Source organism: Gouania willdenowi, chromosome 9 (assembly GCF_900634775.1).
Source record: "Gouania willdenowi chromosome 9, fGouWil2.1, whole genome shotgun sequence".
NCBI classification, from domain to species: Eukaryota; Metazoa; Chordata; class Actinopteri; order Blenniiformes; family Gobiesocidae; genus Gouania; species Gouania willdenowi.
The window spans coordinates 7331183-7358479 of record NC_041052.1 but is presented as its reverse complement, the minus strand read 5'-3'; the positions used below and the strand labels follow the sequence as shown (position 1 = coordinate 7358479).

The 27297-nt window shown below is 35.2% G+C and overlaps 1 protein-coding gene across 1 annotated transcript; it reads right to left on the bottom strand.

The window, feature by feature from the left end:
* Nucleotides 1-1981: 1981 nt before the first annotated feature.
* mccc2 (methylcrotonyl-CoA carboxylase subunit 2) lies at nt 1982-26104 on the bottom strand. The gene is made up of 17 exons (XM_028458210.1): nt 25973-26104; nt 24225-24291; nt 23955-24039; nt 23724-23825; nt 23464-23591; nt 22976-23088; nt 21942-22055; nt 21786-21850; nt 19911-20010; nt 19739-19834; nt 17196-17268; nt 17020-17096; nt 13085-13151; nt 12594-12750; nt 10824-10938; nt 6493-6578; nt 1982-2333 (listed from the first exon to the last, which is right to left on the bottom strand). The coding sequence occupies exons 1-17, from the start codon at nt 26102-26104 to the stop codon at nt 2216-2218; spliced, it is 1695 nt and encodes a 564-aa protein (XP_028314011.1). The 3' UTR covers nt 1982-2215.
* Nucleotides 26105-27297: the final 1193 nt, after the last annotated feature.

Here is a 27297-nt window from a genome sequence, read left to right as displayed (position 1 = left end):
CCCACTTTGGGAACCTAGGCCCTAAAGTGACGCTCTCCACTGCAGCAGCCACACAGTAAAAGCACAGGGAGTGACTTGTGTTAAGAGTTTTGTCTCCCACCAGCCAGCCACACACAGACACGTAGTTTCACCAAACCCTGGTGCATTAGTGCAGACCAGTGGAGTGACAAGTGTAGCCTGTCACAGTGACTTCACATGGTCTGGGTCAATGTGTGAGAGCACACACACTTTCACAGCACGTCCACTTAAAGGGACAAATTAAACAACTGACACAGGACGAAACAGAGAAATGAGCTGCAGTTGAAACAGTCCAACCCAAACCCAGCATCACTGATCATTAAAAAAATATAATGTTTTAAAGAAAGAAAGAAAAAGTTCACAGGCGAGATTTATGCTTCTCAGCATCTTCTTTTAAACACAGCTCTTCTGCCGTTCTGTCATCTAAAAATATTTTGTTTCAAGTCTTGATCCAGCTGTGGGCACCGACTGATGTTTTTAGATGTATACATGAAAGCAGAACAGAAAAAATAACTAAATCTAAAAGTCAACAAATAAATGTTCTTTTTTAAAAACAATTCTGCAATCATTTACCTTCAAGATGTTTTTCTCTTTCTTTTACCCCAAATAATATTTCAGTTTACCTTCATAAACTAAATGCGATAAAATGTTTGATCCCCAAATAGGCTACTTTAGTTTTTTTTCTTTTCTTTTTTTTGTTTGTTACATTAATAAACACAAGTACAGTGCCCGTCAAAGGTATGTATTCATATTGATATTAACAGGAGTTCCACAGTGTGGATGGGAAAATTAATGGGATATATATATCTATATATTTTCTTTTAGGAGCCAGAACATCACCAAAATGTAATCAGCTGTTCCTTGTCCCATTATCAATATTTCCTGAAAATTTCATCAAAATCCATTCATAACTTTTCAAGTTATTGTGTACAGACAGACAGCTTCACACTGCATTAGAATAGTTTGAACATTCTTGGAACACCGATGACATCACTGCTGATGACATCATCAGTTAGAACATTCTGATTGGAACTCTGATGACATCACTGTTGATGACATCATCAGTGTTCCAAAACAATGTTTGACAGGAGTTCCAGAGTGTGGATTGGTCATTTCAAATTGGGTTTAAATTGGTTTTGGAATGACCAAATGACTCCAAAATGAAGGATGCACACACTCGGGGAATGCGCAACCCGTTGACAAAGTTTCAGGTTGATCAGACACTGCGTGGGGGAGATAGTTGCTCCACAAACAAACACACACGCACACACACGTTCCTTGCTTTTATAGATAGTGTTATTCTCATACAATGTTACACAATTGCTTCAAAAGTTTGAATATTTTTGCAATACGAGCTTTCCTAATGCTTCCTTTGGTCAGACATAACTTGGTTTACAAGTATTAACTTAAGTCTTGATGCGACTGATGTTTTTACTGGTATGCATGAATTTAGACCAGAATTTTTTTTATTAAAAGAAATAAACACATACATACATACACGCACTTTTTTTCCTTTTTTAAACAATTCAGCAATCTTCAGTAATATTTACCTTAAAGATGTTTTACCTCTTTTACCCCAAATAATATTTCTAGCTAACTTTGACTTTTTTCCCATATCTTTGCTTCATAATTTAAATTTGTAGCTCAATTGATCTCCAAATAGGCCATTTGCATTTTTTGAAATTTCATTACATTATTAAACATTAGTAAAAAAAAAAAAAAAATTCACTTCATTTTCTTCAGGAAATGCAGATATTATAGTTATAAGTGTTATAAAATCACTTCAAATGTTCATATAGACTTTCCTAATTTTTTCTTTGGTCAGACATAACTTGGTTTAGGAAGTATTTTCTATGAAATGGATAAAATCCCAGCTTTAAGATGACTTACTGTATGGCTACAGAGCGCCCCCTTAAGAAAATGTGTTTATTGCCAAAAAAAAAAAAAACAACAACACACCAAACCAATTTTTCTTTTTTTTTTTTTAAATCTCCATTTACAGTATGTGACATAGAAAACAAAAACCAAAGACAATAGTTTAGATTTTCTAGAGTTTACAGTTTCATTTACATTGCAATAGAAACAGTTAAGGCACAGTTCAATCATGGAAATGTCTCACAGCTCATAATGTGCCATCACTTCACTAAATAAAATCTACAGATAAAAGTACAAATGCACAGAGTGTGACGTTGGCGTTTCACATCCTGAAAACTCCAAACCGGGTCTTCTGCTGTGGAGCGTTGAGCGCGGCACAGATGCTCAGGCCCAGGACCGTCCTTGTGTCTGCGGGGTCAATAATGCCATCATCCCACAATCTGAAAACATAATGAAGTGCTTGATATTAGTCGATGGCCTATTATTATTATAGCTCTCTCCTCTGATCCTTCTTGTGGTGTTTGTCCAAGCCTATAATCAATGCCTTTTAATCGAGTGTCAACATTTTGTGTTACTCCTTCACTCCTTTGTCCAACTTTAATACACTTGGAGCGCCTCACGGTAGAGTTTGATGCCTCAGTTCATCGACTTCACTGTGCAACATCAATGAGGGTCGGTGCATGCAGACAAATCTGTACTTGTTGGGGTGGGGCAATAGATAGTCGCTGTTTTGTGCCTTAAACAACCATATACTTTTGATGTGTATTTATGCACTCCACAACATACCATCAACTGTTGTATGCTCCAATGAAATTTTGTTGTTGTTCTTTTTTTGAATGACAGTAAACGTTGATTGATTGATCGATTGACGTGGTCACGATACGATGCAATAGTTAATGGAGTTATGAAAATACATTTTGGAAAAGGTAAAAAAAACGACCAAAAAAAAATTGCAGTTGGAAAAATAACAATGCATAGCACGTAAACGCCCAGTCAATAGGTTCATAAAACATACTGGCCACTTTTATCGATGTATGTGGTTACTTTAAAAGATCATTTAAGAACTTAACAGAATCTGAATCTGTTGTAGAATCAAAAATTAACTTGACAGTTTGATAAACATACCACTTGTTTTTTTATATTTGTACATTAATTACAGTTAATTCCATTTACTTGTTTTTGCAAGTAAAAAAAAAAATAATAAATTGTATTTCATGCCATTTTGCACTGGCAAAGGTGAAATTTGTAATTATAAATATTGCATCATATCATCAGACTCATGACAATGCACACCCCTAATGATTAGTGAGTGTTATTATTACAGATAATTCAACATTGAAACTATCAACAACAACAACACAATTCTTCAATGATCCTTTGCATTTTGCTTAATTAATTTGTTAATTTGTATTCATTTTGTCGAGTGAACAGATAAATGAAATGTCAAAGGCGAGTTGGCTAGCCAACCAGCACGGCTATAGTTACATCTTCCGCACAGAGATCAAACAGAGCAGATCACAGTGGAGGTCCTTAAACTCCATAAGCCTGAGGGAAGACGGGCAGCCTGAGAGACCGTCTGATGGTGCAACATGAATCAAACCCACAAGGTCAGACTCAACTCGTTATTGTAATTTTCTTCAGGAGAACGCTGAGTGCAAACAGCTTGAACTCCACTGCTGTGGCAGTAATGACACTGCACTTTACAAGCTGTGACAATGCTGCCAACCAATCTGAATGCACCTCCTAGAACAGAGCTGAACTAACTGCTCTAAGTGGAAGGTAAAGCAATAGGAGACGCTCACTTTAACAGAGTCGCTCCACATGGAGCAGATCAGATCTGCCGATGAAACTCTAGGCAGCCGTCATAAAAACAAAGAAAGTACAGTCAAGAGATGGTGGCTGGATTTAAAAAAGATTATAACTATGTTTGGTCATTTTTTTGTTATGGTCCATCTGTTAGACCTACAGTTTGAGGTTTAAACTTAGAAACAGTTTTTGGAGCGTATTATTTGTTCTGTGACAAAAGGCAAACCAACAGTGGGCTTTGAGCAAGAAGTCATACAAGAACTAAAAATACGAGACAAACCCTTCAGATTTCAGATTTTATTAGCACTAGAAATGTTTACTACTTCTTTTTAAATAAATAATTGATATGCTGACATTCTCCAACACTAAAATTTCGATATTAATAGATACTGTCCACTCCCCTCAAATTTTAGGCCCATTATATATAATATATATATATTATATATATATATATATATTATACATATCTCAATGGAAATAACAGGTTAAACCTATGTTATAACCATCAATCGTGCAAAATAGGAAAACTTAAAATGCCATATACATTTTTAATAATGTTGTTTCAAACAATATCTAATTCCAGCAAGTTAATTTTGTCTTCTAAGGTTTCATTTATCCAGATAACATTTTTTCAGGAAATCTTTTTTGATCTCCTGACATGTTTCAACTGCCAACTGTCAGTCTTACTCAGAAGCATCTACTGATTGCTTTGATGTATCCTCATGATTTATTTCTGGGAATGGCCGACCTGAAATAACTCATAAAGACACATGAGATCTATCAGTAGATGCTTCAATTTCATAGTAAATTTCCTGAAAAAGTTGTCTGAATAAATGAAACCTTAACATATTATTTCAAACACCTGTCAGGGCCTCAGGTTTTGTCCAAGCAGGTAAACAGTTGATGTTTATTATGAAACAGTACCAATACAGAATGAAATATCCTTTCAATACCAATTTTTACATAAATATTTCTTATATAGTATTGTACATGTGGTGCAGATCAATTAAGCAAGCTAGCATTAGCTTAACAGTTGGCCCGTGAGCTAGTTCAAAATGTAGAAAACAGGGAACAATGCTCTATGTTAAGGTGTAAAATGACTGAAACACATCTTGAACATTGTCTACCAGCTGAAAACACTTGCAGACATTGCTTTAGTAGACAGAACGGAGGTTAACAAACCCAAACAAGCTTGCACTGTAACACCTTAACAACAACTTCAATTCAAAAACATAAAGCTTTTTTTTTTCACCTTGTCTGTACATGCTGTCAAAGGTCAACACTACAAGAAGTGCAATCTTTTTAACACAACAATGCATGTTTTGTTATTGCAATTAAATCAATGATTTTATTTTATTGTAACCATCACCAGCCCTCCCTAAGGAAGGGTAAGAAACACTTTATTAAAGGGAGAATATAAAAAGAGAGGGCAGTGTTACACCTTGGTGAGGGGGTGGGGGGCAGGTGGAGGGGGAAGGGAGCTGGGAGGAAAGATTCAAGGTAGAAAAATGGAAGGGTGGGAAGAGTTGATTATTGTAAAGTGAGAGTGAGATGTGAAGTTGTAGGCGTGAAGCTTAGGTATAATGGTGGTGGCTGTGGACAGAGGGAAGGAGTGAGTGGTAATACCGAAAACAGGTATTTGGGATCAACGTGTCTAAAGTTAAGCCCACTACGAGATTTATCCTACAGTCCAAGACATTCCAGTGCAGTATTGGCCAATATTGATATCGATACGAACAGATATTAGCACGAATCATACATACTTATTACTTATTTTGTAGTGTGGAATATCAGAAAAGGCTTGATCAAGTGATGTTCCTCAAACAGAGAACAATAGTCAACAATTCATGTTATTTTTTTACTGTCAGTATATGGTGGGAACAACTGAGGGCGGGGACAAAAACAACAAAAACTTATCAGAGCGCTTATATCATATCGGAGATTTTAAATGCAGTCCGATTACAATAAAATCCGATATTTGTTTTCTGGTTGATATCGGACCGATATCAGATATCAATATTGGATTGGGACACCCCTAGTTCATACCCATAGATTTTTGAACAATTGTCTTAGGTAAAAAAAAGTGGTCAAAAGCTGAAAACATCACAGCCTATTATGGGAAATGTTTGTCCAAGAATACATTTTAAATATAAGAAGACAAAAAAAACACAAAATGTCACCTAACCTGCATTATTAAATGTTTTAAAGGAATTTTAATAATTGTTTTTTTTTTTTTTTTTTAATTTGTGATAAAAAAATAAGTTAAAAAAAAATGTTCACAGCATTGCGTATGTTTTACCAATGCTCTGTTTTTGCTGCGCCTGTATCACTAATACTGACGCTCTGAAATATTGCATTTTTCCTGTGTTTGATTGGATTCAAAAGTATTTAGATTTTACTTCTACTAAAGTTATTTTTACCTCACTTTTTTGTCCTATTTTTGGCATCTTTCGGGATGTTGTACAAGTGGGATGCAACATTTAGCACTTCTGGGTTAATTCAATTTGGAGGTTATTTGTGTTTATTTGTCTAATTATTTTTCTTTTAACAAAAAAGTAAGAGAAAATTGAGTTTTGCTGCATGAGGCCCAGCGTCTCAGTTGAGCAACAGTCATCAGATCATCACTTTCCATCCATGAGCGCGACTTACTTTTCTGGATTATGTGACACAAAAAGTAAAAAGTTTTGAACCACAGCTACAAGCTGATGTGTTATTTACTGGAAACTCTCCACCCTCATTATCTGTGCTTTATTAAATCGTGCTGCTGCTGCTGCTGAGGAGAACTAATCTTACCTGGCACTTGAATAATATGGATTGCCTTCCTCCTCAAATCGCTGCACGATCGGCTCCTTCATGGCCGACTCCTGCTCTGCTGTGAACTGGGAATGATGAGTGGGGAAAAAAACCAATTAGAATGGAATGAGGGTCAGAGCTGAAGACTTATTTTTTAAAGGTTAAGCGATTATTGGAGATGTAGTTAAATTTCTCATAAGCCTGGAAAATACTCAGGCATTTCATTCTGGGGAAATTATAATTTTTTAAAAGATTGAAAAAAAAATAAGTGAAAAGATATAATGCTTTCATCGAATATTTGGTGCCAGGAATTTGATAAATTACAGAAATTCAGCCTGGAAAACATGTTTGATGACCTTAATCAAATCTAAGTAGGACGCAGTGGCGCTGCCTCGTTTCTCGCTAAAAGGGTCAAAGTAATAACGCGGTGGTTGCACTTTGTGAACAAACCTTTTACTATTCTCTCACTTTTTCAATAGTTACACAAATTGCAGAGTCGTCAACTAATTACATGCAGGTACAATTTGAAGAAAGAGCCTTTTATTTTACAAATCTCATATTAGAGATGATGTATTTTAATTACAAAACACTTTCATTACAATTCATATGAAAATTATGAAATGAAAATTCTTAAAAGTTTACAATATAAAGCTGCTGAAAACTATTGTTTTATAAAATAAAGCCATAGTGTAGACCACATAGATCAATAAATAAAAAATAATTTGTAATTGCCGCTCAAAAGTTTGTTTTGATTAACATTGTTGGAGTTTCACGCATTGCATTGTGGGATGTGGAGTCTCAGATGAATTCATAGAAGTCTTCATTTTTAATTTAATTTCTTGTGTTACTTCACCCGAGAAGTAGGATAGTGTAGGGATGTAACGATTAATCGTAAGGCAGTTAAAAATCGATTCATAAGTATCACGATTCACATCAATGCTCTGAAAATTGAACCGCAGTACTTTTTTTAAACAGCAGAGGGCGCTACATATTTATCCTTCTCTTGTCCAGAAGTGTAGCCTGCTACTCTTAAACATGTTCATAAATGATTCCTTATCCCTTTAGCACCGAAAGAATACCTGTAATACTATGTGAATATCTGTAAAAAAGTCATGTTTTTCTATTAGCTCTGTCTGCTAGCGCTTAGCATCTCTTCTTCACTGCAACAATATCTGCATGCCAACCAACCACTGGGTTCCAGCACCCTCTGCTGGTCCAAACAAATATCTGATGTAAAAACCGCGCAATTACTTTTTTTTTAAAGTCCAATTGTTAAGGCACAAAATACATTTTTAGTTGCACTTTTAAAAAGAAAAAGAACTATTATGCAGTTTTGCATTGTTTACTATAGAACCAGAATTTAAATTAATAGGCTTTTTCTTCATTTGTATTATTCCTTTATTTATTTCATTCAAGATTTATTTTTAGTTAAATTGCATTGTTTTGAATAGTTTATCAAGGGATTCTTTTGACAATGAAAAATAAAAGGAAAATAATACAGTATTTTTTTTCCCCAAAAAAATAAAGGAATATTTTTCAGTCATCATTTGACTACAGTCCCATTTTGTAAAATAAATCGTGAGAGAATCGTATCGTGAACCCAGTATCGTGAATCGAATCGTATTGAGAGTTGAGTGAATCGTTATATCCCTTGCATGTCACCATTTTTGTTCTCGTTCAGTGTTTTTCAACCTTGGGGTCGTGACCCCATGTCGGGTCGCCCGGAATTAAAATGGGGTTGCTTGAAATGTCTAGGGATTGGTAAAAAAAACAAAAACATTAAAATTATATTTCTAAATTTCTTTTAAAAGCACTATTCTTTTTCAAATTAACACATCACACAGACAATGAATATCAAAAAACTGCATTCTATATTTAAACTTCCTCAAATCTTTTCATTCTGCATTTTATTTGGACTAGATTTATATATTCTATAATGCTGGCTATTCTTTATTTGTAACACACAAACTAATTCTAGTAAAGAAAAAAGTCCCTGGGGGTCGCTAGACATTTATGATCTCAAAACGGGGTCACGACCTGAAAAAGGTTGGGAACCACTTGTTCCCAGTATTCCCCGTGACATCACCTCACTCTGCGAGACATTCCATTTCTACCTGATTTGGATCTTTCCGTGTCAGCCCTAAAATAAATATCCGCCATTATTTTGCCACAACTTTCAGTCCATGAAAAAAAAAAACAGAAATGTGTTTGGAAGTCACTTATGCAGAGTTTTGGGGGCAAACACAAGAATCAACACTTAAATGCATCATCTATGGGACTAAACATCCCACAATGCAATGCATAAAACTTTTTCCGACAATGTCAGCAAATGGAGTGTTTATAGTGGAGAGCAAAGCAAACACTTGAGCGGCAATTTCAACCGTTTAGTTTTTTCTTTGAGCAAATGATCTTCAATGTATTGATCTAGTACAGAACGGTGTAGAATTCATTTGGTTCAGGGGCCAAATACGGACAAGTTTGATCTCAAGTGGGCCGCAGAGGTGGAGAATTGAACTATTTCAACATAAGTGCTACTTTGCATTTCCATGTATAAATTATATAAAATAATAGTTATTATTTGACAATTGAGAAGTATTTTGGAAAAATTGAGTTTGTTCCAACAATTCAAGTGTAAAAATGACTTCCATCGTGTTATACAAGCATGGGAAAACTGGAAACCCTGTAGAGTATCATTGAATTTGATAAAAATTAAACTCCACTTGACTAATTATAAAGTTCTACTGCCAAATAAATCTGCTAAAAATGTTACGTTTTTTAAAGTGTATTATTTTGCATGGATGCCAATATTTATGTTTGGATATAATACAGTGATTCAAAAATCACTCCCAATTTCTAGTTAATTTCAAAAGGTAATAGTAATTCTAATTTTTAATATTAAAATTTGCAAGCTCAAGTTCCCGTGGACATTTTCCAGGTATATTACAACCCTACTGAGATATACACAACTAAATTACTTGGTAATTTACACAATCATCCATGTTTTCTCAGGCATTTATATTTTACCTTGCGGGCCGGATAGGATGTTTAAAAGGAACAGATTTGGCCCCCGGGCCTTGAGTTTGACACATTGATCTACACTAGTGGTTCTCAAACTTTTTTGGCTCAAGTACCTGATGTAAAACCAAGACTGACCTTTGTATTTTCAGTTCATGTTCTAATCAAGATCATTTTTATCATCAACTTGTTTTTTTGTCATTTTGTGTGTTTTTGTTGTTATTTTGTGTATTTTGTTCTTGTTTGTCCGTTTTTTTTAATTATTCAATATATTTTTCTCTTATTTTGTGTGTTTTTGTTATGGTTTTGTTGTTTCTTATGTCATGTTGTATGTTTGTGTATTTTGCAGTGATCTTGTGTATTTTTCTCTCATTTAGTGTGTCTGTTGTCGTTTTGTGTGTTGCTGGTAATTGTAGTATTTTTCTTTCTTAGTGTGTGTGTTTTTGGTGTAATTTTGTGTATTTTGTTGTTGATTTTCTGTTCTTTTTATTATTAAGAGTTGCTGGCAATATTTAGCACAATTATCATTTTTAACTAAAAATAAACATAAAACGCTATATTTTTAACATTTTCATTTGTTTCTCTCTCCCCCCCCACGTAGTGCCATCACATACCCCCACTGATCTACACTGTGTCTTTATCTGATAAAATTATTTCACCTCCAATCGTTTTTTAAAACTCAAGATGTTTGGGCAATTATAAACCCGGCAGGTGTGTCTGCACGTATACCGTTCTTAAAGGCTTTTGGACTAAAAGCTTGTGCAATAATGAGGCTCTAGAGTGACATTAATTGGTTGCACACAACGATTAAAGTATGATGCAGTCTTCCAGTGTCATATCAGGAGCTTTTATTCTAGTTAGAAGAGTGGCATGTCCCCAAAAGTCAGACAAAGTAAATAAAAACTCAAAAATGAGTTTCGTTTAATTTGATATTATGTGATGGTGTGAAGACAACATAAACTACTCAACTGTGAGTTTTGGGTTAGATTAACATCTGCGAAACTGCTGGATTAGATTGCTTTAGGCTTTTCACTGCGTCTCTACAATACTGCAACACTTGAGCTTTGCTGACGTCTCAGCAGAAGCCCAGACTACTGGGATTGGTTTTTTTTTTTTGTTCTGACAGGTTAATTACAGCCACTTGATGGATACATGTTTAGGATACGATAATCACAGCTGCACGTCCAATCATTAGAGTGGGAAAAAAAAAAAAAAGAGTGTGTTTTATCATGTCTGTCCTTCCAACAGCATAACTCCAGCGTGGCTAATCGAAGCCTGCGCAGTGAGCAGATGTGCAGATCATTGTAAATCATTACCTCCTTTCCCTCGCGTGCCCTCTGATCCTTAGTGATGGTGGCCAGGACGGTAGCCGCCTGCTCACCGCCCATTACGGAGATTCTGGAATTTGGCCACATGTAGAGAAAACGGGGGCTGTGGGGTGAATGGATGGAGATGGTTAATGTGGGTTTTACTGAGGCAAATGTAGACGTTAAAAAAAAGCCCTGAGAATACATAATCAGTAAAGATTTCAAACAAAGGAACTAAAAATAATTCACACACTACCCCAAATGTTTTCTTTCCACCGCAAATGCTAATAATTAGTTCGAGGCACAAAGCAGTTGTTTACTTTCCATTGTTTGTAGAGCAAAGACTTTTTTTTTTTTTTTAAAGAAAAAAGGAAGATATGTTTTTAGAGTCCTTTTGTGATTTTTTTCTCCCAATTTTGTGTGTTTTTTTAAGTCATTTTGTGTATTTTCCTCTCGTTTCCTGTACATTTACAATATAATGGTGTGTGTTTTTGGAGTAACTGTTATTTTGTTGTCATTTTTGTGTATTTTTCTGTCATTTTGTTCATTTTTTAAGTATTTTTTGGATTTTTCTATAATTCTATTCATTTACTTTGGGGGCCACACAAAAACAGACGAAGGACCGCATGTGGCGCCTGGGCCACCAATTGCCCATGTCTGACTTAGAAGCTGCCATTCTTAGTTACCACTTTACTACACAATACAACCCTTTTGCAGCCATGAGCAAAAGAAAATGGATTCTTAAAGTTTTGATGGATTTTCCAAAAAGGAAAAAATTGTTAATTTAAAACAAAAAAAGCGTTGCTACAACAAAATGTTGACTTTCTGTTAATTCAGTTTTTAATGGATGGGTCTACAAATCCACTGATCCCTGGAGTTTAAAGCCAGAAGTACTATGATAATCTATTAGTAGAGGTCAATGCATTCATCCATCTGTATGCAGTTTATTCCATCTTAAACTGTGTTGCAAAGCCTCTGACACTTTCTTGAGGGAGGCAGAGAAACACACTTGATAGCATGGATGCCAGCTCAGGAGAACATGCAAACTGTACTGTAGGAGTAACTAAACCCCAAAACCACTTTTTCTTCCGAAAACAAATGTATTTATGTAAGAAGTAGTGTTGTTGATTGTCCAATTCTTGACATTTTAGTCCATGTGTAATATTTTATTGTGAAAATGTAAGAGTGACTGCCCTCTATGGGTTGAAACCAGGCTATTACAATTAAAGTTTACTATTGGCTGAGAATGGTGGTTTGTGACGTTTTTGTGGCTTCTTCCATAAAAATTAGCACCCGTCTTCTCTGCAATCAAAACAGACTGAGAAAAATGTTAATAGAGAGCTATAGTTAGTATAGAGTAGCTAGTTAGCATAGCATATATTGTTCTTTGGAGATTTTATAGTATGGACTGGGCGTGTCTTAACAGCTCCAGGAGTCCCGCCCTTTTCTTTTTTCTTTAGTTGCATTAGCTATCACGAAGCTAACTGACCAAATAATACAGCTGATCGGCAGTTCTCTTTGAAATTTGGAGTATATATTTGAATCATTGGCATGGTTTAGTTACTTTTGAAATTTTAATTCAATCTAATGCAATACAACTTTATTATTTATTTGTTTATTTGAGTGGGACAGTGTGTATTAATGTACAGCCAAAGTTTTAAATACACCAGATTTAGCTAAATGCTAATTTCTGTCCATTACACTAGGATTCCCACCACTTCTTCTTGTAACCTAAATGGATCCGCTCATTTATAAGCACAATTAGCAGTCTCTTAATACCTGTAGGCCCTGCCACACATGCCGTAGTTTCCTGCACCGTAAGATCCACCGATGATGACCGTGAACTTGGGCACATTGGCACATGCCACTGCGGTCACCATTTTGGCTCCGTCTTTAGCAATTCCTCCAGCTTCGTATTCTCTGCCCACCATGAAGCCTAAAGTGATAAGCAAGAGACGAGACGGTGATAAAAACAAAAAGAACTAAAAACAGAAGTAGTAAAACTATCGTCTGAGTCTGTGCATTGTTTCTCAGGGGAGAAAGTTCGGGAGTGTTAAAAATAAACAAGTGGCGAGGAAGGCCCGTTTGTACGTGCCGCTATGGGACGTGACTGGGATACAATCTGACACTTTGTCAGTTTTTCTGTTATCACATCATACTCTGTAATAGACACATTCATTATTTATCAGTCAATGTTTCCTACGTCGAAGAAACAAAAACACATTCTTGAACATTAATCATTTCCATGTCTCGGAGGAGTTCTTACCGACCTGTTATGTTCTGGAGGAAAATAAGTGGAATGTTTCTCTGGCAGCATAATTCGATGAAATGTGTACCCTGTAAGAAATAAAAAAAAAAAAGAAATAGCATCTAATATTAAGTAAATGCATATTTCAAACCGCACAGAACAACTGGCCACAGGCAGGAGGAACACCGGCAGCAGCAGCCATCAGTGCCTTAGAATACGCATATGCTAATGTTTTTTGTTTTGTTTTGTTTTGTTTAGAGCGTCTTAAGAAATAAACAACAGCATAAATATTAAATAAAGTGCCGGAAGGAATAAAAAAAAAAACATATTTAAACCTTGAAAAACACTGAACTGACTGGCCCAAACTCTTTGCATTTAAGGAGAATAGTTGCCTTAAGAAATATTTAGATTGTTTCAGATCCTGCAACCTTTTTCAACAATTTTCATCATGTTCTGCATTATTTAACAGAGGGTTCATTGGCAAGGCTAATGTTAATGCTAGGTAATGTTTAATTAATGCTAAGCTATAGCTAGTCTAATGCTAAACTAATGCTAAGTCAATGCTAGGGTACTGTTTAGCTAATGCTAAGCTATTGTTTGACTAATGCTAAACGAATGCTAAGTTAATGTTTAGCTAATGTTAATGCAAAGCTTATGCTAGGATAATGCTAGGCTAACGTTAACAAGGTAATACTGGGTTCATACTTAGCTAATGTTAATGCTACGCTAACGCTAAGGTAATGTTTAGTTAATACTAAGCTATTGCTAGGCTAATGCTAAATTGATGCTAAATTAATGTTAGTGTAATGTTTAACTAATGTTAAGCTAATACTAAGCTATTGTTAGACTAATACTAAACTAAGGCTAAGTTGATACTTAGCTAATGCTAGGTTAATGCTTAGCTAATGTTAATGTTAGGCTAATGCCATGCTAATGCTGAACTAATGCTAATTTACTGCTAAGCTTGTGCTAGCCAAATGCTTAGCTATTAGGCTAATGCTAAGCTAATTTAAAGTTAATGCTAAGGCAATCTTAGATTAATGCTAAGCTAATGATAGGCTAATGCTGATGCAGTGTTCAACGACATGGGCTGGAACCTGCGTTTCTCAAATTAATTTTCTTCAGGAAATGCAAATATTGTCGTGTTTTTTTGTTTTGTTTAGATTGTCTTAAAAACAACAGTAAAAATTAAAAATAAAGTGCTTGAAGGAATTAAAATTAACATTAAATTAAAACATATTTAACAGTTGAAAATGACTGAACTGACTGGGCAAAAGCCATTTGCATTTAAGGAGAATCTAAATAGTTGCTTGAAGGAATGCACTTTAAATCTCCTTCATGATGGGTTTGCTATAGATAATTTATGTGGCCAAGAGAAAAATAAAAATCTCAATAAAAGCTGTCTGACGTCCGAGTCAGTAGCAAAACTTCAATCATCGCCTTCTCCATCGGAGGCAAGTCCAAGCAGAAATGAGTCACTTTGAGAAAGGTCATCTCTGGGCTGGCTTCACTCTGGCTCTTCATTTGTTAGATTTGAGTTTGTGAATATATGGAGACGCTGAAAAGCTTTCAATCACGGCAGAAAGAAAAGAAGTCCCTGCATGACACAGCTGCCAGGAACTGTCAGCGAAAGACAATGTGAAAGCAGTGCATGTGTGTTTGTGAACAACTTATTTCCATATACTTTATATAGGTGGATTACTCCGATCTTTGTTTTCATACATATATATTTTGGCAGTCGTCTCACCTGCCTGTCTGTCAGCAGAGCAGCTTGCCTTGCATTTCAAATTGAGAACAGAAGTTGGAGGCAAAGTGAATGACAGTTGCCTATTAAAAACTGTCACCTGACCCATCAGCGTGCTGTTGAATAAACGTACTATGAAAAAATAAAATAAAAAGCAGCAACATCTCCCTCTGGCCTTCCCTTTTATAAACACATCCCTGGAAAAAAGCTTTTAACAGTTTAAGAGCAGAGTACAAGCTTGAGCCTGTCTTCAGCGATGACAGCGCTGCGTCTCCTAACACAGGTGCTCTATTGATTTTTCTCCTGAATTGGCTGCTCCAACGTGTCTGTTGCACGTCTGCGTCTGTCTGCATCGGCTCCTTTTGACAGCAGTCACAGTGATGACAAAGCTGAAGGTCAAACCAGCATGAGGTGACCTTAAAGTGTGTGTGGGTTTTTTTTTTTTTTAAATTTTAAATATCTTTCATTTGAACGAACATTGAACATGAAAGTGTGGGACATGAGACATAACTTACTCATTTCCATTTCCACATAACTTGGTGAAATTTTGTTACGTGGAGAGAAAATCATCTCCTGAATTCAATCTATTATATTAAAGCTGCTGGATACATTAATTAAAAAAAATTCAACTGTACCTGTATTTAACCTAAAGGTTGTTTTCATCCACAACTGATGTCAGTGCCCAAGTGACATTTACTGGGCATTTGTCAACAAACCCATTGCTTGTGCTAGAGTCCAAAAACAATTTCATATGCCAGGGTTCTCGTCAGCGCTGTTGAGCCTCGGAGCCGCAACGTTGTAATGCTACTCTCCTACGGAGCAATCGCACCCCCTACGTTCAGTTTTCAGCAATGTAGGGGGGATTTTCTGTTGTTTTTCCGTTTTTTTTAAATTGGTACACAAAAGGGATTTCCAGGTGTGCACAAGTCGTTTTAACTCCCTTTTTAATCTGCATAACTAAATAACACATATCAGCCGCACCGTCTATTTATTACAATATTCTATTTATTTGCTCGACTGCTCCAGTCTTTTCCCGAGGACCCCTGTCGCCACTTAGCTGCCCCTGATGCTGCCTGTGTTCATCCTCCGCTTGGTAACCCCAGGTAACTGTGCTTCAACCAGACATAGCGTGTAGCGGCACATGGAGCTGCTCATCATGTTCGCCACACGATCCCCTTATGCTGTGAAAGATTCCTGCGTGTCCCAATTTCAACCTTTTACGAGTAAAGTGTCCCATTTTTCAGAAGATATACTTAGATTTAATATGTTAAGGTTTCATTTATTCAGACAATTTTTCTTAGGATCTATTTTGATCTCCAGACATGTTTTGACTGTCAAACGTCACATCAAAGTGAGATGCATCTGAGTGCAGACGCCTCTGAGGAAGACTGACAGTTGACATTGGAAACATGTCAGAAGATCAAAGTAAATTTCCTGAAAAAAGTTGTTTGAATAAATGAAACTTTAACATATTAATTTATATATTGTATACTTTTGATTTATTGATCTATGAGGCCTAGGTCTGCTCAATTAATCGAAATTGGATTACGATTTCAATTACTACATCCAACGATTACAAAAATAACGATCATTAAAAAAACATATATTTTACTTTTATTTTTTTTAAATATGTTTTATTTACTAAATAAAACAAACCCACTATTTTGGACATCTACAAATATAAAGCTTGGCACACATGTTATTAATACTAACTTTGAGTTGTTTAATCTACGCACATGCAAGCCCCTCCCCTCTGCCCCTCTCAAAGCTAAAGCTAGCCTACAGGCTAACACAGACAAAGTTGTTGCTAGTGGTCTTGAAACATGGCAGGAGAAACGCAGCAAAAACACTTGGTAAACAAGCGGTAAGATAAATTCTCTTCTACGGGAACACTTTGGGTTTGATGATGAAGACCTAGAGCAAAGACATCACATGCAAGAAGTGTTTTATTTTGTGCAAAAGTGAACATACTTGATTTTAGTGTTTGAAGGACTTTATTTATGTTTAAAGACTATATTTTATGTTTTATGTACAAAAATAAATAACTTTTTGGGTGATAAATAATCGTTTGAATAATCGTGATTTCAATAATGACTAAAATAATGGTGATTATTATTTTTTCTATAATCGAGCAGCCCTAATGAGGCCTACACTACGTTTTTATCTGTATTGTTGAAAACAAGACAAAAAGAAAAAAAAAGTATTAAATTTACCTTTTTGGCAGACTCTGAGAACAAGACTCCGTTGTTACCAATAATCCCAACAGGGTAGCCATATATTCTGGAAAATCCTGACCGAGGACAAAGTCACATACAAAGTTTCAGGTCGGGTCATGTCAGTTGGGAAAGAAACTTTTCCAAGCAGTAAAAAAACAGCATCATTATTTTACCTGTAACTAGTGTGTCTCCATAGAACTCCTTGAACTCATGAAATTTACTTCCATCAACAATTCTGGCAATAACCTGCAATGCAATAAAAAGGGAACAAAATAGATAAAAAAATATGGCTTGCAACAAGGAGGACAGAAGCTTCATGCTGTTGATGTACCTTATTGCCTTTCTCAAAGAGCGGTTGGTGGACCACTGGTGGTGTGTGACTGCCCCCTAGGGGTCTTTAAGTTACCATATTAAATTAGACTCTCTCTAAAAAAGCAAGAAACTTCTGTGTGTGCGATGTAATGGCTGTCGATTGGAAACTTTTTTAACAGCTTGCACATAGCCAGAGTGTGTGCATCCATTATTTTGGACTTATTTAGAGTTGCAAAACGTTTATTTTCATTTTACTTTGAACGCGGGTTAGACCAGACATGAGAGGGGGGAGGGGCGTCTCTGACACTGTACTGTGAACACATGCCCGCTAAGTCCGCGTAAACATGCACATTTCTCAGCGAATACGGCATTATAAACACTGATATTTTCACCACGTGTTTATAACCTAATGCGCACCATGGACATACATGCCGCAAGCACACAGAGCCGTTTAGAGGGAGAGTTGCAACAACAAAAGTTTGAAATGGACTCAAATAGTTCCCGGAAGTTATTGGCGGGCAATGGCAGTGGCTGTGCTCAAAGCGAACAGCGAAACATGCACATTTCTCAGTGAACACAGCATTATAAACACTGATATTTTCACCACGTGTTTAAAACCTAATGTGTACCTTGGATGTACATAACATGTTTGTGTGTAATTCATTTTCCTAATGGGTTTTTTGAGTTTTTCCTTGCCGAAGGAGGGTCAAAGGACAGGGGATGACATTTATTATCCATTTGCTTAAGTCCAGCAAACATTGGTGCCAACTTTATTTATCCATTTATCATGTTCATGTCCTATAGAATTACACCAGGGAAATCGCACACGCTATTTTACTTTGCTCCAGCACATATACCCCTTTATAACACTACAGAGTATGTACACCTCTTTTTACAGCCAACCTTCAAACACACACTCATTTGGCCATAATTGACAACTCAACTTAAGCTCCTCCCACTATATGAATACATACTTCCAACGGGCATTGTGCTAGTAGATTTTAAAACGTTTCTAAAAACTGCCTGTGACACAAAATTGTAATTTTTAGATAAATGAGTAGGCTTATGTATTATTCAAGCTTATTTAATGCTTTATTATGTTATTATATTATTGTTATAATAATAAATCATAATATTTATATATGATAGAATAATGAATAATATTGTTATATTATTGTGCTTTTAATACCAAGTTCTAAAAGAAAAAGGTCTAAAATTAGTATACATAACTGCGTTGAGGTGCTAGAGTTGGTTTTTAGAAGTGAAAGTGATGTTGATCAGACCAAGATGAAACGGACAACGCCAGCCAGATGACGCAAACATGAAGTGATGGATGTCAGTCCCCATTATTGATCGAGCATCAGAGAGAGCTGACAGCTACATTTTGTAGAAGATTGGTTTGTGAGATTTAGTCATAAAGGTTGGAAGGAAACACAGCTTGTCATGGAAATTATAGGAATTATTGCAAATTGGAGTAGTTTTAAATAACTGCATTTAACATTTCAACAAGGTTTGAAAAATTGCAGTAATTTTCAAAAGTCGGAATATTTTAACGGAAATTAATGGGAAATTTTGGAAAGTCAAGGTTGGCCTTCAACAGAGATGTTAAAGCTGCTGCCCTCAATATTTTTTTTATTTGAAAAAAAAAAAATCAACCAAGTAAACTTTGTTAACAAATGTAATTGTAGACGAAAGTGCTTCACAGAAATTTGTTAACATATTTTTGACAAAAGTTAAAAATGATAAAAAGGTTTAGAAACAAACAGAAGTAATTTAATATTTTTTCTTTTTTGTTTTTAAATGAAGATAAAATAAATGAAATTATGATTTCATCTTAAAATAAACCCATAAGTGTATGCCTCATATATCAATGAACCGAACATCATTTACTCCAAAAAAATGAAAAATAAAAAATAAAAAGGGAAAAGGTCAAAACTGCCACTTTAAAAGTTCTTTTTAAGAAAATTGCCACTGGAAGTTTACTTTCATCCCCACCGTAAACACTCCTTTGATGCAATTTTGCATTGCGCATTGCATTATGGGATGTGGAGTCCCGTAAATGGACGTAAAGAATTGTTTTCCTTCTTTCTTACTGTGATTTGGTTTTTTTTCCGTTTAAGCATGAGCTTTAAATATAGTTGGGAAAATATATTTTAACATTGTCTACAAATCAGCATCAGTTATTCAAAAGTGGCTCCAATTCCAAAAAATAATACTCGTGAAAAGTTCATATTAATGAATATTCTAACAACATCCAAGTTAAAGTTCCGATGGAAATTTACTAGGAATATTCGGCCCATTTGAAATCCTACTTAGTGGTAATTTTAACTTTACTTCATGAGATCTAATTCAAAAATTAAATAAATGATTTCCAAAACTCAAAAAGCAATATCAGGATTTATACCTCTCTGACATCAAAGCTGCGCTTTAAATTATCTCCAACGATCCCATAAAGTTCATCTGCAGGGTAAAGAGGTTCATCAGAAGGTTCCAGTGTAACCTAAAAACAAACAACAACAGACTTGGTTAGAGAGGATGAGAAGAAAACAAAACCTGACTGCAGTGACTGCTCTGACCTCCACGTTTTTCCTGTAGTTTAGGTTCCTCACTGCTTTTCTTGCTAAATGGAGAGCGTGGTCATCATCTAAAGCAAAGTGATCTGTCACACCAGATTTTCTGTGAAATGGAGTGAGAGAACAATCACTGAGAGGACATAGCAGCAGATGAATTGTTGGATTAGTGTGAAACACGAGTGTGTGTTATGTCCTCATCTCACCCATCTGTCTTTACACACACTATGGAAACATGCAGTGTCGCACAGTTAACAAATGGAACAAACAAACGATTGATGTTGCATAAAGAAAACATCCCTCTATGTTAATCCAAAAAACTGATCTCCTCCAATATAGTCAGCAGTTGTAACACAAACAATAAATTACCTTCATCCTTTATTTTCAGTATTTGGGTGAATTATTAGGAATATTTTTGATTTATTCAGTAAAGAATTATCTTTCTTGAAGTGATTGTAGCTTTAATATTTAGTTTTTAACATGCTTAAAATACTCATTTTATTTGACACCTAAACTTTTTAAGGGACCAGAATAGTGGTTCTCAAACTGGGGTACGTGTACCTCTAGGGGTACTTGAACACCTCTCAGGACTCAGGTACACAGAAATATTTGTCAGTTTATTTTTTAACATTATAGATTTTTGTTTTTTTACATGCACACAGACTTTTTTTTCATCCATCAACAGTAATTTGTGGCACAACTCTTTAAAATACACGAAAAAGTTAAGGAAAAGGAGCAAAACATCAGAAACAAATGAATAAAAAGGCCTAAATTCAAGGATAATGTTGGATGAGACACAGGGAAGAGTTTAGATGTGCCTGCAGACACAAATAAATAATGTATAACATGAGCTAAGGGGTACTTGTGAAAAGAAATAAAGGTGAAGGGGTACATGGAGCAGTAAAGTTTGGGAAACACTGGTCTAGAATCAAACTGGTTTGTTTGGAGACTAGGTTTAAAAAATGTTGGGAATCTTTCAAAGTTGGAAACTTTTAATGGGAATTAACAGTAATTAACAGGGAATTTACTAAATTAAAGGTTGGCCCTTAACAGGGATGTTAATAGAGTTAGAAATATATATTTTTAGCATTAGCTTGACCTTAACAAGCAGGTTTCATGCAAATACACTTGATAATATTGGAGAAATTGGTGGCTATTTGAGCAAACCTGCATGTTGAGCCAGACACAGTGGACAGTGAGGGTGAAAAGAAGCAGTCAGATGTTGAAGATGTAAACATGATGGATGTTGATGAGGCCCAGGAAGAGGCCATTTTTTGTTGTGTTTAAGAAGGGGCTTTTAACATTGATGGTATTAATGTTCAATCAAATAATTTAAGTAAAAACAAACCTTGCACGGTTTGTGCTTGAATAGCAGTTCTTCTGGGTTTTTTTCCACTGAGAATTTAGGTTATAAAAGTTAAATATTACTTATATAAATACATATTTCTGATGTTTAAGATTGTATTACTTTCTGCAAGTCATAAAAAACAAGATGTGTATAATACTTAAATAATTGTACATTTCAACTTACAAATACATCTGTAGAAATGTTTTTTAATTGTAATATTTTGCATGGAGGCGAATATTCACGTGTGGATGTAATAAATGACTTCCAATTTAAAGGCAATTCCAATAAATAATTCTCAAGAAAATGTTTCTATTATTTGAATATTCCCGAGCTTAAGTTTCTGTAGGATTTTACCAGAAATGTTCTGACCCTATTGGAGTCTTAGAATGTACGGAACAAATCAGATTCAGTTCTTAACAAAAATTGTGTCAAACTTAGACAAATTGCAGACAGTGGTTCATTCAAAGCCACTCCCCCCTCTCCCCCTCTGCTCCTGTAGAAGTCAATGCTGATGAAGAATGTTGGATTCATACTTGCAGTGTAATTCAGCCCCACCAAGATCCTCAGCAGACACTTCTTCCCCTGTGGCAGCTTTGACCTGATGATGAAACGATTCATTTCTTCAAATATCTGCATCGATCACATGACTTGTTCTGCCAGCAGTCAGATTAACACTACATGTGACCAACCAGTGGAGGTCCTCCAAGAAATATAGTTCCTTGTTTCTTCACAATGATGCTCTCGTCTGCCATAGCTGGTACGTACGCTCCTCCAGCAGTGCATGAACCCATCACTACGGCAATCTGGATCAATAAAGAAACAGATAGAGTTAGTTAGTTAGTTAGTTAGTTAGTTAGTAGATGTGTCCTCATACAACCTTTTCACTTCCAAAACAATATAGTTTTGTTATTTGTAGTGTGCAATGTTTAAAAACACTTAATCAATGGATATTGTTCAAACAGAGAACAACAGTCAGCAACAGTAATTATGAGGAAAACGGATCCATTTATAATGGGTTATACATGTTAACTCTAAACATAAAAACATTCTATATTTTTTCCTTATTTTTATTTATCCAGGTAAAAGCTTATTGAGATAGCTTGGTCAAGAAGCAGCAATATTCTAATATGATAAAATAAATGGATAAATTAATAAAGTAGAAGACCTTGAGAAAAAAAATCAATAAATTCAATAAAAACGTCAAATATTTTTCAAGTGCAAATTAACCACTAGTTTAACTTAAACGTGAACATATTCTACAATGAACTAAGTAAATGAAAAATAAATTAGAAGACCTTGGAAAATAACCTCATTAAATCTAATCAAAATAAATGATGTATCAGAGTGAGTGCTTATCAGAGATTTTTAATAATTCGATACTCCTTTGTTTTTGCTAACATCCGACCGATTAACAATAATATCGGATCAAGACACTCTTAATAGTTAAAGACATATACACTAATATCTGTTCCCCCAAGCACATAAAGAATTGAATATAAAATACATAACCAAGATTAATTTATTTGTACAATGACATACTTTGCATATTCTTTTTTTTTCATCCAACTATTTACAGATATGTACAATGTTCAACCTAGCTTAAAATGTTTGCGAAAACAGGCTGTTGGAAAAAAAAAAAAAAGTTGACCAAACTGAGAAAAAGCCATCATTAAACCAGTGTTTCTGCTGTGAGTGTAATAAATAAGTCACACCCACAAATCACCTGAGCTATTCCCTCTGACGACAGCCTGGCCTGGTTGAAGAAAATACGTCCAAAGTGTTCACGGTCTGGAAAGACGTCAGCCTGTCGGGGTAGATTAGCTCCTCCAGAATCCACTGATCAAAAATTAAAAAAAAAAAATAGATGTGTAAAGAACCAAATATTAAAAATCAAATGTAGAACATCTCAAAGAAAACACACAGTTTGAGACATCTGTCCAGGAAATGCAGAAAAACATTACAAATAATCTCTCGACATTTGTAACTTTGTTTGTTTTTCTTCCCAATATTTATGATGAAAAAAAAAATGGATTTAAATATTTTAATAGGTTCAATTCTGTGAGTGATTTGTTTTCCATCTTACTCTTTAGAATTTAGAAGCCCTTTAATGGCCAGGGTACACTTGTGTATTTATTTATAACCTTTATTCATTCGTTTTGGACAATAAATTAATAATGTCAAACATATATAACACATGCTAGAAATACTCACCTAAATAAATGCATGGCAGGTGATTCTGCTGAGCTATTTCTTGTGCACGAAGATGCTTTTTCACTGTGATCGGAAAATATGTTCCTCCTTTGACTGTGGCATCGTTTGCGACAACAACACACTCCACCCTGTGTGAAATAACAAGGAGTGACAGTGTTAGATGTTTCTGATCTATTTCTGAGCTGGAGATCAACGTTTCCTACAAGCTTTTTTTTAAGGCATTTAAAGGAAATATAATTTAGAAATGTAAAAGCACTTACCCAGAAACTCGGCCAATCCCGGTAATTATACCACCAGCAGGGACGTCCTCTTTCCCGTACAGCTCATATCCTGCAAATTGGGAAAATTCCAGAAAAGGACTCCTGTAAGGGAATCAAATTTGACAAATATGAAGCACCGTTGGCTTAGTTTATAAAACACTACATTGGTAAAACACAGTGACAAATGAAATCAAAAATCATAAATCAAAAGGTGAAAGTAGAAGGCATCACCCTGGATCCAACAGCCTGTCAATGCGCTCTCGTGGTAACAGTTTCCCACGAGAAATATGAAGTTTTCTCGCTTTTTCTCCTCCTCCTTAATTAGGAAAAATAAACTGTTGTCATCACATAGCGTCAAACTTTACATTTTAAAAACAAACCCTGATTTTACAGCCTAAGGAATACGAAAAGAATCCTAACGACTTTTTTAAAAAGTGACAAAATTTTTATTACATTTTTTTTTTTTTGACATTTTGCATTAGGTTGAGAGATCACACTTACCCAAAGCTACTTTCTCAGCCCGGCCTCTGAGTTCATCCACAAGAGCTTTCATTCTCTCATAATTCTCCTGAAAAACAAACAGATCTGGTTGTGTTGGTTATGCTGAATAACACGCAGCAATGACCTTGACTTATAGAAGACTATAAAACAGCAAAACACAGGCAACAACAGTTTAAATAAAGCAGCAGGTAAAAAAAAATGACTGAACTGTGAAATTTGAACATTAGTTCAATAAAAGCACCAGTGATCCTTAATGGTAGTTTCACTTTTATAACATACTTCAATGTTTAATGACCCCAGTGGACAAGCATCATAAACACTTTAATTAGGCAGTGAATTACTATGTTACAAACAGCTCTTTGCAGAGCATGTGTTACTTACTGAAAACTGTCTAACTGCACTTACAATCTGTATTATTTACCACTGCTATGATTTAGTGCTGATCAGTTATTGGGCTATTATTATGTTTACACTGTCATCCTTGTAACTGTACCGCCATCAAGTGGCTTTCTTTGGTAATACATCACAGCAGTTTAGGAGATTTCTTACTTTTTAGTCATGTGTACATGATGTTTATTTTTTCATGTTCGTGCTGCATGTCCCCTAAATATATCATGAGTGTACACCTATTTATTTGTATTTTCATATGTTCAAACAGGCTACCCTGATTCCTAGATGTTTCAGGCTGTATAAAGCAACAGTAATAGCTTAATTAATTAAGTTTGTTACAGTCCTTCAAATAAAACACCATGTGCTTTGGAGTAAATACTAACTGTAGTATAGTGAAAGAGTTAATTAGTGAACAGAGCAGCTCAGTTACTTATGTTTAATATAAACTCTTAATAATTAACCTTGGAATACAAAACGTTTTAAGATTTATTATAAATTAACTACACAAGTTATATGAATTGCTTAATTTTACAGTCACCAACACCACAACAAGCGACAGGGCTTGAGGTAGCTGCATGTAGTTTGGACTTGTGATTTTTAACTCTGAAACTTTTTACAATCCTAATTCAACTTTAATTTATGTATTAACTGGAAAAATGACAATAACATAAAGGAGAGGTCATTTGAATGCAGTTCTGCGATTGTGTAGCTTTCATTTATTCAAGGTGAGAATAAATAAAAAAATCCCAACTCATTTGTAAACTAAAGTTTACATATTACAAACTTGTACACAGAATAGATCTGATACCATCTTATTGAATATTTCTGTTGCAAATGTGTTTATTAATCTTAAAACCATTTCACAGCCTCTGTAATGTAATCTAATATTTATGGTAGTACATTCTCTGCTCATCTCTACAGTTAATTTGAATTAATAATTTAAAAAAAAATCAAATATATATAAACAAAGATAGGTATTAATAACTCAACCATGCGCGCACACACACACACTTACATACATACATATGTATGTATGTGTGTATGTGTGTGTGTGTGTGTGTGTGTGTGTGTGTGTGTGTGTGTGTGTGTGTAAGCATAATAGTGTTACATAGATAGCATTCCTGCTTTAGGTACGAATCTTTGGATTGTATAGTGTATATATCTATTTCAGACAAATATATGTATTTTTGCAGCACTAAAATGCTATGCTAAAACTTTAGCTTGCTGCTGTTTTGACCTTTTTTGTCTGTACCGCTGTCCTCTCAGTGATGTTTTCAGTCTGTCAGTTGTCACCTCAGCTCAATGACATCACTGTCAGTAAACCAGGAGCTACAGACTTTAGCATCATGCTAACCTACCTGATATTCAGAGGAATGTTTGTCTGGGGCCGTGCCGAGCCGAGCCACTTGGTCAGCATGGTAAGCTCTGCTGCTTGCGAGCGGTAAGCTCCTGCAACGGAGCAGGAATGGTCTCACTGAATGAAGAAGCATTTTTAATGCTGCACACAACACTAAACAATTAAACTTCCCACTGTAGCTGTTAGCATTAGCCTGGACGATTTCTTCTTCTTCTTCGGTGGATACAGCAGGAAAAAAAACGCTCAAGTCTGCCCGCTATTGGTTGTATTAATCAACTGCACGTTCTTCTTCTTCGTTTTTTTTTTTTTTTTTGTTGTTGTTTTTTTTTGTTTCTTCTTCTACGGGGTTTTCTGCTTGATAGTAGTTGTACTATCGCCAACCTCTGGAATTTAGCTGCCATAATCCTAGTTTTTCATTTTCTACATGCTAGCCCAGTCCTTTGTATATATTTAAAAAAATAAAAATAAAAAAAAAGAGAAGATTCCTTCTTCCATTCCCAGTTTCATCACATGTTAGTATATCCTCCAAGTTTCTGTTACTACTTTTTAGAAATGAAAATATTATAGGGCAAACTTGAAATGCTTTAAATAATTTTATGTAATGATCACTGAACACTGTTTTCCTTACATATATAAACATCATCACCACCCACACCACTACCACTGATTTTAAAGGTAATACTGATCATTTTTTATGACAAAGTGATGTTGATGATTTCCTGGGGCTCAAGGCAGGAGGGGCGGCCCTCAGAAGTATGTTTTATATATGTACGAAAATGCATTTTAAACATTTTTAGATTATTTATATTGGAATGAAAAGGGCCCTGTGTGAAAATAAGATGGTTGTTAAGCACAGTTTTGCACTAAAAACAAATTTTCCTGCTGCATCAGGGCCCTAACTACCACCCCCTTTAAAACAGTGAAAATGGTACGACCCGCATGTGCTTCTGGCAATGAGCGGGAGATAGACAGCAGCAGGAAACCATGTCTTTCCTCAAGAAAGGAGGGAAATCAACTGCTTACTGAATTCTTCAGAGGTCAGCTTTAAAACACATTCTTTTTTAGGCAATATATTATTTTAATTGAAATTGACCACGTGCACTCTTGTGTATTTAAATGCTGGAACATTCCTTTTCCACGTCAAATCTTAATTGGAAATAAAATTAGTTTAAAAAGACAAAATTTTTCTGCCATCAAGTCTTAAGTAGGTTTCCAGAGTGTCAATATTTACGTTTTATTAACCAGATAAAGAAAAAATAAAAATTAGATACTAAATTTTAGCAGAATTGTGTCACAACCACAATTTTCAATCATCTACTAAAATAA

Bases quoted from the DNA above. Each gene is read 5' to 3' on its own strand.
- mccc2 (XM_028458210.1), bottom strand. From the start codon at position 26,104: ATGCTTCTTCATTCAGTGAGACCATTCCTGCTCCGTTGCAGGAGCTTA. The intron at 23,089-23,463 runs GTGAGTATTTCT...ATTTTTGATCAG, and splicing joins CCTGCCATGCATTTATTTAG to TGGATTCTGGAGGAGCTAAT. The intron at 21,851-21,941 runs GTTGGTCACATG...TTTCATCATCAG, and splicing joins TTCTTGGAGGACCTCCACTG to GTCAAAGCTGCCACAGGGGA.